This window comes from Salvelinus alpinus, chromosome 7 (assembly GCF_045679555.1).
Source record: "Salvelinus alpinus chromosome 7, SLU_Salpinus.1, whole genome shotgun sequence".
NCBI lineage: Eukaryota > Metazoa > Chordata > Actinopteri > Salmoniformes > Salmonidae > Salvelinus > Salvelinus alpinus.
Window position 1 is genome coordinate 21,150,227 of NC_092092.1, and position 13,265 is coordinate 21,163,491.

Sequence of the window (13,265 nt, forward strand, 5' to 3'; positions counted from 1 at the left end):
CTCTGACTTAGAATATGTGGACAACTACAAATACCTAGGTGTCTGGTTAGACCGTAAACTCTCCTTCCAGACTCACATCAAACATCTCCAATCCAAAGTTAAATCTAGAATTGGCTTCCTATTCCGCAACAAAGCATCCTTTACTCATGCTGCCAAACATACCCTTGTAAAACTGACCATCCTACCAATCCTCGACTTCGGTGATGTCATTTACAAAATAGCCTCCAAAACCCTACTCAATAAATTGGATGCAGTCTATCACAGTGCCATCCGTTTTGTCACCAAAGCCCCATATACTACCCACCACTGCGACCTGTACACTCTCGTTGGCTGGCCCTCGCTCCATACTCGTCGCCAAACCCACTGGTTCCAGGTCATCTACAAGACCCTGCTAGGTAAAGTCCCCCCTTATCTCAGCTCGCTGGTCACCATAGCAGCACCTACCTGTAGCACGCGCTCCAGCAGGTATATCTCTCTAGTCACCCCCAAAACCAATTCTTCCTTTGGACGCCTCTCCTTCCAGTTCTCTGCTGCCAATGACTGGAACGAACTACAAAAATCTCTGAAACTGGAAACACTTATCTCCCTCACTAGCTTTAAGCACCAGCTGTCAGAGCAGCTCATAGATTACTGCACCTGTACATAGCCCATCTATAATTTAGCCCAAACAACTACCTCTTTACCTACTGTATTTATTTATTTATTTATTTATTTATTTATTTGCACCCCATTATTTCTGTCTCTACTTTGCGCTTTCTTCCACTGCAAACCAACCATTCCAGTGTTTTTATTTTTTATTTTACTTGCTGTGTTGTATTTACTTCGCCACCATGGCCTTTTTTATATTTTTATTTATTTATACATATATTTGTTTGCCTTCACCTCCCTTATCTCACCTCACTTGCTCACATTGTATATAGACTTATTTTTTTCACTGTATTATTGACTATATGTTTGTTTTACTCCATGTGTAACTATGTGTTGTTGTATGTGCCGAACTGCTTTGCTTTATCTTGGCCAGGTCGCAATTGTAAATGAGAATGTGTTCTCAATTTGCCTACCTGGTTAAATAAAGGTTAAATAAATAAAGTTAAAGAATCATCTTCACTTGCTCTTTTTGTCTCTCTTCTTGGGTCAGATCCTGTGATAAAGCTAGTAGGAGCGTCTTCTTTATTCCTCAGTCTTGGTGACACAGAAGCATTTGTCCATCTTACATACTCACCCCTCCTTTCTGTCCCAGGTCAGATATTATACACAGATGTGGTGTACCTCCATGGTTCAGGTGGGAACAGAGAGGCAGACAAACTGCGCCATCTGATGATCAGATACAGGTACTGCATCTGGTGTGTTAGTTTAAATCAACTGTGGCACATTGTGTAGTGTATATCACTAAGATAAAGAACACTACTTATCAAAATGAAATCAAGAGGTTTTTAAGAGTATTCAAATAAAATAAAAATGTTTGAATATTCACAGAAATAGATCAATTAACCCCTTTTTTGTTGATAGAACACAATGTTTTTTGGTTTCTTTTTCACACTCTCCGTCAACTCTTTCATACACACAGCTGTAACACGGTGGTTATCGGCAACGGCACAGCGTGTCGAGAGACTGAGGCCTTCTTTGCTGACCTCATCAGCCAACGTTTCTTCCAGCCTCTGGACGTGTCATACTGGTAAGACCAGAGTCGTTACTGTAGACTCCTAATGTATGTCCCCAGATAAAGTCCGAAGTGTAGATTCCTACTGTATGTCCCCAGATAAAGTCCTATGTGTAGATTCCTACTGTATGTCCCCAGATAAAGTCCTAAGTGTAGATTCCTACTGTATGTCCCCAGATAAAGTCCTAAGTGTAGATTCCTACTGTATGTCCCCAGATAAAGTCCTAAGTGTAGATTCCTACTGTATGTCTCCAGATAAAGTCCTACGTGTAGATTCCTACTGTATGTCCCCAGATAAAGTCCTAAGTGTAGATTCCTACTGTATGTCCCCAGATAAAGTCCTAAGTGTAGATTCCTACTGTATGTCCCCAGATAAAGTCCTATGTGTAGATTCCTACTGTATGTCCCCAGATAAAGTCCTAAGTGTAGATTCCTACTGTATGTCCCCAGATAAAGTCCTAAGTGTAGACTCCTACTGTATGTCCCCAGATAAAGTCCTAAGTGTAGATTCCTACTGTATGTCTCCAGATAAAGTCCTAAGTGTGGACTCCTACTGTATGTCCCCAGATAAAGTCCTAAGTGTAGATTCCTACTGTATGTCCCCAGATAAAGTCCTAAGTGTAGATTCCTACTGTATGTCCCCAGATAAAGTCCTAAGTGTAGATTCCTACTGTATGTCCCCAGATAAAGTCCTAAGTGTAGACTCCTACTGTATGTCCCCAGATAAAGTCCTAAGTGTAGATTCCTACTATATGTCCCCAGATAAAGTCCTAAGTGTAGATTCCTACTGTATGTCCCCAGATAAAGTCCTAAGTGTGGACTCCTACTGTATGTAGGCTACCTAGGGAACTGAGTCAATGTCACTAAGAGGAGGTGCCTACAGGTTCCTCTCAGCATTCAAAAGACAATTAAAATGTTAACTGTAGGGAGCTTCACTCATCAATAGAATTAACAAAGGTAACAAAATAGGGTTAGCATGGGGAAATAGGGGGGGGGGTGGCTAGGTTAAAGGATATGGGCCTGGAATGGGTAATTCTTGTGGGTTTTAAATGTCATCTGGACTTTGTTTGAACGCCTCTAATTAAGAGCAAATATCTCTTGCAGTCCATCCGCCGCTGTAACCAGCGCAGCACAATGCAGCACTATCCCATCCAACCCAAATAACGACTAGAGTTCTGATCGTCTCTCTTGCGCCGACGTTTGTTTGTTGACTTTGGGTCAGAACTGGATTGCAGCCCAGAACCACTCAAAAATGGCGGGGGAGGTGGTGGTGGCGCTTTGGGTATTGTGTTCTTCGTCGCTAGCTGCTGCCAGGCCCAGAAACGGTGTCTGCCTCTGCACTTTTAGGCTCGAATTCTATTGTGTATAAATGGACCTCTACAGCAGCTGTGAGACAAGTGGATCAATTTCACTCACCAGCCCAGAATAAGGTTTAGATACAGACTCTCCTACACGTATTCAGCCCCTAAGGGCTCATGTGACTCCCATGAAAGCCAGTGTTTTGTTATTCCCAACTAATGGTCAAAGCTGAAATCTCTGGTTGTTTATTAAGTTTGCTTTAACTTGGTTCTACTGGGACAGTTCTTTTCAAAGCTGGAAAACTGGAACACATCATTGTAGCAAGATATCCACCTCCAGATAATAGCTGTATTTTGTTCTAAAATGGCTTAGTTTTAACTTGTGACATGTAGGAATGTCTAACTTCCCTTTTATGTGGTGTTGAATGGCTGTCCTGTATTAGCCTCTCCCTCTAGACTAGGCTGTGCTCTGTCTGTGGGTTTCTACTTTTTATCAGACGACCCGGCTTCACAGCTTCACTCTGGTCTCTCTAATACTGTCTCCTCTCCAAAGAATGAGGGTATTTCTATTAAGCACACATCTAGCCCCACTGTCAGCCATGTCTCTCTCCAAGCCCACTTAAAGTCAATCATTGAGTAGTTAGTTTAGGCTCTGTTCCATGTTGGAGCAGACAGGGTTGAGGGTTCCATTGGTACTACAAGGTGACTGTAGTCTGACCCTGACCAGAGTGGGTCCAGCCAGTGTTTTTGGAACCCTCCACAGTCTCAGATGTGTGAAAGCATCACGTCCCTGTTGGAGTGAGGCAGAGACATGTCCCTGTTGGAGTGAGGTAGAGACATGTCCCTGTTGGAGTGAGGCAGAGACATGTCCCTGTTGGAGTGAGGCAGAGACATGTCCCTGTTGGAGTGAGGCAGAGACATGTCCCTGTTGGAGTGAGGCAGAGACATGTCCCTGTTGGAGTGAGGCAGAGACATGTCCCTGTTGGAGTGAGGCAGAGACATGTCCCTGTTGGAGTGAGGCAGAGACATGCCCCTGTTGGAGTGAGGCAGAGACATGTCCCTGTTGGAGTGAGGCAGAGACATGTCCCTGTTGGAGTGAGGCAGAGACATGTCCCTGTTGGAGTGAGGCAGAGACACTTTGTTTCTCTCCAGATATTTCCCAGGATTTCGCTCTTAACAGTTCGATCAAATCAAATCCCCCCCCAAATGCTTAAAATAGTTCCAGCCTCCTGGATTTCCAGAGTTCCATTCCTTGAGGAGGACTGTGGTTTTCCCTAAGACCTTTTTATGGTATTGTAATTTGAAGTCAAGGGAAGGATCATTAGCGATGAGGAATGACCTTTTTAGCACTGGTGACTCCACCTCCCACAAGGCTTTTGGTCCTGCTGATCGACCCCTGGTTGACCCGGGCAACCGCCAAGTCATCTTGATGATGATGATGAGCCAGATTGGCGGTCGACACATCAGAAGACCAGGATGCTGGGCTGCTCGCTTTGACCGCACCTGACCAACAACAGTCGTGCAAACCACAAAGTTCATTTTGGTGGGTTGACTGACAGGCAGCGTGGCTCAGTGAATCTCCTCACTGACGTGGCGAGACACTCTCTACGCCTCTGCGAATCCTGTGGGTGAAAAATTAGATCGCAGAGCCTTAAATCAAAGGCCTCTCGGCACTCCAACCAAGGCCAAACTTCCACACAGTTTATTTAATCTCCTCATGATAAATGTGGGCCATCCGTAACACTGTGGCGAGGGCTGCTCTGTTCCTCGCTTTCCCCCCAGACTGTTTTAGCAACTGGAAACAGTTCTCTCCTTATAGTGATTTTTATTTTGGGCGAATCTATGCAATTATTCTTCGTATTTCGCTGTGAAGAAAGGCTCGACCGGAGCCTCTCGCTAAGTGAATTTCCTCAGAACTGCTGTGAATGGAGAAAACATATGTGTCTTGTACATAAGCTTGCAACTAGATATTACGTATTCTTACTCCAAAAAGACTAGAGTCTGCAAATCCCAGATTTCTTGTAACCAAATGTCTTGGAGATGATTGAGTTGAACAAGCATTATAGTGAATAACGTCATGGATGAGTATCGTATACTTATTTTGATTGTATTATACAATATCATATGATACTATTCTTCCGTTAAGTGGTAACTTATGTTGAATGCCTGTGTGAACTTGAGAAGTTATGTAAAAACAATTGTGTGTGTGTCTGCGCTCTCTCTTGCTCTGGCTCAGCCCAGGAACACACACTTCAACCACTTCTCCTGCGCGCCAATCTAATTAAAGAGGCAGCCTCATCCGTACCATCTGCTATCTGTCTCCCTGTGCCACAGCTTGATCAGAACCCCTTGAGGTGCACCCCCCACCCCTCTGTGCTCACCACCATGCCTATCCCCACGTCTCCCCCCAGCCTTCCTCCCCTCTGCCCTTCCGCCTGGCTGCTCCTGTGGAATGACAGCCAGCGCCAGCAGCCGGCACACTGAAATGAGCCTCCGGGACTCCCCTACCCTGGCCACGGCAACCCGGCTCTCTGGGGCCTGCTGCTGCATCACTCCGTGTGTGACTGGGTCTTGGTGGACTGGAGGCGTAGGGGAGAGTGGGTGGAGGGAGGCGTCTGCCTGTTGAGTGAGTTGTTAGATGTACTCATGTTAATAAGGCAGTCATCTTCTGTCTTCACCTGCTAACCTGCTCACTGAAGTTGAGGAGTGTAGCCTTTTCAGACTGCAATTGAACTTATCTTTGTGTTGTGTAGAGCTAGGACGATCAACTGAAAATGATCGACACTGACCATACCGATCAGATAACAGAGGCATTTTGCTGATATTGTTCATTACGATAAGTAGCCTATACTAAAGAAATGAAATAAGTTTATTAATATGAGTGATTGTTAATGGGACAATTGATAGCTACAACTATCAAACTAGTGGTAGTTTAAATGATAAAAAAACAACTGTGGTGCACATTAATGTTATAAACGTGTCATTATATTTAGCGCTATGACATCAATTCAGCCAATTTATCACAATAGATTTTTGTACATATTGCCCAGCTATAGTGTGGTGTTTCACTTAAGCTGGCACTTAAACTGCATTTTGTTAAGGGCTTGTAACTAAGCATTTCACTAAGGTCTACACCTGTTGTATTCGGTGCATGTGACGAATACGATTTGATTTGAAACCTTTTTTGTACTGTGTGTGTGTGTGTGTGTCTGTAGGGAAGATGAGTGTGTGCGCGCACTGTATGTAGGGCAATTGTGTCCAGGAGGCAGTGGGTCCTGGGCAGGGGTAGGGGTCACGGGTAAAACCTCCAGCCTGGACACAGATGTGTCTCTTTATTTCTGTGTGTCTGTCCACACTATTCCTGATGTTCACCAGATCTCCAGGAAAACCTTTCCTACTAGAGCTGGGAGATGTGGACAAAAATCCATATCATGATCATTTGACTGAATTACATTCATGTGCGCCAGTTAGTTTTTGAAATATTATCCTTACTATTACTACTGCATGGAGTGTTGTAGCTACCAATTGTCCCGTAAGCAATGCACCATATTCACAGTATTACTTCATTTCAAACTTTACATTCCTTTAGTAAATGCTACTTATCGTTATTATCGATATCTTGAAAATCCTGGGGAGTTGCAGCGATGAGACGAGATCTAAAAGGGGGGTAAAATACAAAAATTCTATCAAAAATAAATCTCATCTCTATTTCCTGCCGTACACCATTCCTGTCGGGTAACCAAAGACTGTGATGTACAAGAGATTTCTAGGATACCTTACTACCCTTTCACCTCTATTCCCTTTCCTCTACTACAGTTACTAATTCAAGCAATGAGAAGAAAAGGAATAATAATCAAGTGAATTAAATAGTATATTTTGATTTAAATAATTTTGTTTGAAATAGTATAGCCAAGTGTAGAAGAAAATGTCATACTTTATATAATTGTATCCATTCAATTAGTCAACTCCTGGGATTTTATATTTGTCTTTAATAACAGTGATCTGACATCGTGTAGCTTTTGGCTGTACGGTAAAGACTACTTTATTACTTCCAGTCCCATTCTAGAGCTTCATTACTGGTTGAATTCTAACTTCAGATCCATGTGCATAACTCGAGCAAGACTGTCATTGACATTAAAAAAACATGGCTGTGGTTGGCTATGTTTCAAGGTAGTTGTGCCATCTTTAGATGGCTCAGATAGAGTTGAGCCTCCCTCTCTGACCATGAATGGAGTCCTTGTCATTGTGCCACGTCTCTCTCTACAGCTCTTGTCTTTGCTCTTGTGCGTCTCTTTGCATGGTATCTCTCTCTGACTCGCTCTCTCTTTGAATTAGCTTCAATATAGACACAGTAGCCTATATGGCAGAGGAAGGCACTTTATATGTACCATAACTATAGAGGAGTTGGCGTGGTGGCTTGGCGTCATTGAGTCTGATCTGAAATATATGAGCTGTGGGATTCTCCTCCTTCCACACCATGGCCTGTCTGCAGCCTGCTGCTGCCTCCACGGCGCTTCACTCTGATCCCTGCCCCTCACCCCTGTCCTGTCTGCCAGCCCACCTCTGCCTCTGATCCCTGCCCCTCACCCCTGTCCTGTCTGCCAGCCCACCTCTGCCTCTGATCCCTGCCCCTCACCCCTGTCCTGTCTGCCAGCCCACCTCTGCCTCTGATCCCTGCCCCTCACCCCTGTCCTGTCTGCCAGCCCACCTCTGCCTCTGATCCCTGCCCCTCACCCCTGTCCTGTCTGCCAGCCCACCTCTGCCTCTGATCCCTGCCCCTCACCCCTTCCTGTCTGCCAGCCCACCTCTGCCTCTGATCCCTGCCCCTCACCCCTGTCCTGTCTGCCAGCCCACCTCTGCCTCTGATCCCTGCCCCTCACCCCTGTCCTGTCTGCCAGCCCACCTCTGCCTCTGATCCCTGCCCCTCACCCCTGTCCTGTCTGCCAGCCTACCTCTGCCTCTGATCCCTGCCCCTCACCCCTGTCCTGTCTGCCAGCCCACCTCTGCCTCTGATCCCTGCCCCTCACCCCTGTCCTGTCTGCCAGCCCACCTCTGCCTCTGATCCCTGCCCCTCACCCCTGTCCTGTCTGCCAGCCCACCTCTGCCTCTGATCCCTGCCCCTCACCCCTGTCCTGTATGCCAGCCCACCTCTGCCTCTGATCCCTGCCCCTCACCCCTGTCCTGTCTGCCAGCCCACCTCTGCCTCTGATCCCTGCAGATAGATAGTGTTGTTTTCGTAGGGAGCGCTGTGTCTTAATTATGTCTGAGCTTTCACTAGTCCAATTACCCCACAGAGTGGGGTGGAGTAGGGCGGTTACCTTGACCGTATTACCACCACAACGGCAGTCAAATTCCACATGAACATTTAGTCACGGTAATTAGGCTTCTCCAAGCTTTGATGCTGCTGCTGGTCATTAGTAGCCTACCAAACTTGCTAACTGCCTGATACTCAGCACTCTAATCAGTCTGACATCAATGCAAATGTTATCAAAAATCTAATCAAACACTTCATGAGAGCCCATGAGCTCATGTTGCGCAACATTTCTATAGGCTATGCATTTGCGTGAGAAAACAGAGTGATGGTCTCTTTTAAAAAGAGGAGGATCCCATCAGCTTTCTATAGGCTACTATAGGCCTACTATATTTTTTTCTCATAATATTAAGCACATTGCTTCTCTTACAACAGGAGTAAAGCCTACCTGGCTGGCATGAAAATAAACCACGGGGAAAAGTATCCTCCATTCGCTATTTAAGTGCATAGATGACATGTATTTTTTCTCCCCTTCCCTCGTTTCGAGACAGGTGCATGATAATGGTCCATTCTAAATTAAAACAAATGTCACACATATATTATTTAGTATATGTAAAGACAAGATTAAATCAAGAATAGTCTGATGGGTGACAATATTAGCCTATCAGTTGTGAATTATATATTATCACTTGTGAATAATGCCTAGCTTGCAACTTTTTCAAATCAGCCGCACACCTCATGTAGCCTAGCCCATAGGTTTATATGTTTTTTTAAAGGTTTGTATCACAGCTAAAGTGGCCAAATAACTTCTTAAAATTAAGAAAATTATTCCACTTTACAACGGGTGTAGAGCCTAACTGGCGTACATAAGCAGCATGTGAGTTTCAAGTTTGGGGAAGATCATTTTCACCATAAAAATGCACCTTTTATAATAAAAGCATTACATGCATAATCACGTGTTTTCCCACTAATGAAACATTTGCGCTTATAAGCCTACTGCCGTGTACGCATTGATGTGCTTATAATGTGAAGAAATAGCCTAATAGTGTATCAACATTTTAAGCTAAATGTTCTGAGCTGTTGTGTCAGCCTTATTTGCTGAAAAAAAGTTTTTTGATGCTAGTGGTTGTATTCATTTGGGATCTATCGCATCCCACAACTGTCCCAGACTATGTTTTGAATATTTATTTCTAGGTAGAATGAAATAGGTAAACTGTTGTGCTATGGGGGATAGTAGATTGACATAGGCTAGTGCTTTTGCTGTTCTCATCTTGTTGGCTGACAAAAAGTAAATGTGGACAGTTCTTCCAATAGCTTCTATATGCGCCTTGGAATTGCATAAGGACACGCACAGTTGCATCCCCGATGTGTCTGTCTTCAATTGTAGCCTGTGAGAAAGACCCGATCACGGAGCACGCAGCAGCCGGGAGAAGGAAATTATAATTATTATATTCAGCCCAAGGGCATAACGGCCACTGGCCGCAAAAGGCATGTATTGTTTTAGGGGGCATTACAGCCACACAAAGGCTATGCACCCGGGAAATTTGAGGCATTATCAAGTGCTTGTCAAATTGTGAATGAGAGACTGATGAAGTGTGTACAGCCTGCGCCTTTCATGTGCTTTTTTACAAATCATAATTAGAGTTGCATCATGCAGCCTTAGAATGTGTAACATTTTTAACATAGCCCAACGTTTGTATGACAACTAAAGTTGCATAAATAATTCTAAATTAAGAATATAGGGGTACCTGTTTCTTTGTTAACCGCCCAACACAGAATAGGCACATGTGCGCACTCCCTCAGATTGTTTTGGAGAAAAATAAAGGATATTTTTTCCAGCTATGTTCAATTGTTTTCTTCATACTATAAAAATAATATGAATAAAATACAATTTTATTGGTCACACACATATTTAGCAGATGTTATTGCGGGTGTAGCGAAATGCTTGTGTTACTAGCTCCAACAGTGCATTAGTATCGAAGAATTCACAACAATACACACAAATCTAAAAGTAAAAGAATGGAATTTAAAAAATATATAAATATTAGGAAGAGCAATGTCAGAGTGGCATTAACTAAAATACAGTATATACATATGAAATGAGTAAAGCGGTATGTAAACATTATTAAAGTGATCAGTGATTCCATGTCTATGTACACAGGGCAGCAGCCTCTAAGATGCAGGGTTGAGTAACCCGGTGGTAGCCAGCTAGTGATGGCACAGAGCTCTAACCAAATCTTGTCTGCTAAATAAACTAGTGTAGCCCACAGCCATATGGCATAGCCAGATCAGGGCCTAACATAAGGACAACTCAGAGTATGCTATTCTGTTCTTCTGAAATAGACTACATTTTCTTCTTATCATGTTCTGTTAGACTTGTCTAAAATAAATCATTGATTTATTGTGATGGTGTAGGCTGGTGTACATGGATTTTTTAAATGTAGATGTTCCATAGGTCTGCATGAGTGGCTTGTAGGCTATGCGTGGAAGCCAGGAGATGCTAAATGTGTTTATGTTGATTAACAGTCAATTACCATGAGACCGGCTGTTATTTGCTTGACCATCACCGGCTGACGAAATTTCATCCCACAGCCCTAGGGTGAAGGAGAGTGGGGAGAGGAGTACTCCCATAGGTCACTTTAGATATGGTCAACATTCTGTGAGCAGTGTGTGTGTATTCTTCCTGTACTCTGCGTGTGTTCTCGTCATGGTGGCCCGCCACACGTACCTTCCCAGTCTCATTATCAAGTGTGAGTGGATGGCCGGTTGACAGGCCCAGTCCCTCCACAGTGTGACCTTCTCTGTCACGCTGTATTAGCAGCAGGCCATTGAACACTCAGCCTTTGTCACAGGGCATAAACGCCCTCTCAGGGCTCAGCGGCTGCTGGACAAGGGACGCTCCTCTCTTCCTGTGTCCACCTCTCAGATAGGCAGCCCTCAGTGCTGGATACCAGCCGATGACAGTGACCTAAGATGTGTCACTGAGGCTAGTGCAACGCGGTGACATCCACCCGCCTACCCCCCACCTCCCTGTCTGCCAGGCCAGGGTTACAGTGTGTCCTAACTTCTGCCAGTTCAGCTGGTCTAGTGGCTATGGAGCTGTGAACCTAGAGTACTAGATCTACCTCTTGTCCCTGGAAATGTTCCAGGAGTTCAGTTGGCTTGTTGATTTCATGCTTGGATTGACTCAATACATTTAGGATAACCTTTGAAAGCAGTCCACACAAAGACAGTCCAGGTTTTCAGTTCTAGTTCGGGTTCTGCTACAGCAGTCCCTCTTGGCACTCAGGATGCGGTAAGACAGGGCTTAATTTGTAGATCAGGAGGTGCCGGAACAAAAAGTGATAGAGGGGTGACCTGGGGTGCTCTGAAGGAACCGGAATGCAAAATAAAAAGGACACCTTTATAATAAAGCATTGCAGGCGTTATTAATGCTTTTGTGTAGTGGCGTAGAGTAGAGGTGCTTGCAGAAGTTGCACACATGGGGGATTTTATTTGTAGCCTAGGGTCCCAAAACATGTTGGCCTTTTAAAAACGCATTTCATGCAATTCTACATCATTTTAAATGACTGAATCTTTTTTAATACCACACAAATGATTGAAAAGACAGGCTACTTTGACACTGACAAACTGAGACGACCTTGTCTTGAATCCACCTATAGCCTAGGCCTAGGTGTGCGGAGAGACACATATTGCGGAGAGACACATATTGCACAATATGAGGAGATTAAAGCCCTACAAAAGCTTTCCAGTTTCACTGACTCATCCTTCCAAATAGGCAATATGCCTATTTGGAAGTTTATAAAATATTTTGGTAGCCTACAGACAAATTAGTCTTCTCTTTTCAGCATGAGCCATTTGCTTTCCAAACTGTGTTTACCCACGATTGTATATGAAATATTGTGAAAGGCCTATTTTGGCTGCATGCTGTTCACTAACAGATTTGCCACGCGGTCCCGACTGTAGGCTAAGCCTTGTGATTGGGCTACGCACAGTCCACAGCTAGGTATTTAAAAAATAAATGTGTCTGTCATTTTACCCCTTTTTTCTCCCCAATTTCGTGATATCCATTTGCGATCCAATTACGATCTTGTCTCATCGCTGCAACTCTCAAACGGGCTTGGGAGAGGCGAAGGTCGAGTCATGCGTCCTCAGAAACATGACCAGCCAAGCAGCGCTTCTTAACACCCGCTTGCCTAACCCTGAAGCCAGCCGCACCAGAGTGCCGGAGGAAAACACCCTTTAACTGACGAGGTCAGTTTGTAGGCACACGGCCCGCCACAAGAAGTCGCTAGAGTGCGATGAGACAAGTAAAGCCCCCCCGACCAAACCCTCCCCTAACGACGCTGGGCCAAATGTGGTCCACCCTATGGGACTGCCGGTCACGGCTGTTCGAACCCCAGGCTGTAGTGACGCCGTAACACTGCGATGCTGTGCCTTAGACCTCTGCGCCACTCAGGAACCTGCGTTGTTTTTAATAAGCTATATTGATCCTCTGTGGCTAAATTATACTCCTGGTGTAGTATTCCGAATTATAGCATTTTAGTGAATCTCACTATAGATATTTATTTATTTACTTTTTATCCCCTTTTTTTTACCCCCTGCGACGCAGTGCTTAAGAACGCTGCGCCACTCGGGAGGCCCGAAACTCACTCTGGTTATGTGAGAGATTCAGGTGCGCTTCTCTCCCTCTCAACACAGCAACGGCCATGCGTTGGTCTCTAGGCTACAATGTTAAGTTAACCATGAACTCGTTTTCACAGTACATTTTTTAGGGGGCAGGAGAATTACAGAGGATGCAACTCAAATTAACACTGATCGCTTTTATTGGAATTTTTACATCGCAAACAGGATCCGGCTCAAATTAAGCACTGGGTATGACTGAGATAGAGAATGTGTATAACTGGACATGGAGGAGATGGCATCATGGCGTGGCCGGTGGGTGTCCATGTGAAGGACAAGCTCAGCTGACATTAACCCCATCAGAGCAGAGTTGTAGATCTCTGGGCAGTAGTCATGATACAGAGTTCCTGGTTCCCTTGACCGCTTGGGAACC

At 44.6% G+C, this 13,265-nt stretch overlaps 1 protein-coding gene across 2 annotated transcripts in view; it reads left to right on the forward strand.

Moving 5' to 3' along the window:
• Positions 1–13,265, forward strand: part of srbd1 (S1 RNA binding domain 1) — a 99,076-nt gene that overhangs the window by 19,193 nt on the left and 66,618 nt on the right. For both annotated transcript variants that reach the window (XM_071409389.1, XM_071409390.1), the window contains exons 13-14: positions 1,241–1,331; positions 1,568–1,675. In XM_071409389.1, the coding sequence (XP_071265490.1) occupies positions 1,241–1,331; positions 1,568–1,675 (199 nt within the window). The remainder of the gene's footprint in view (positions 1–1,240; positions 1,332–1,567; positions 1,676–13,265) is intronic.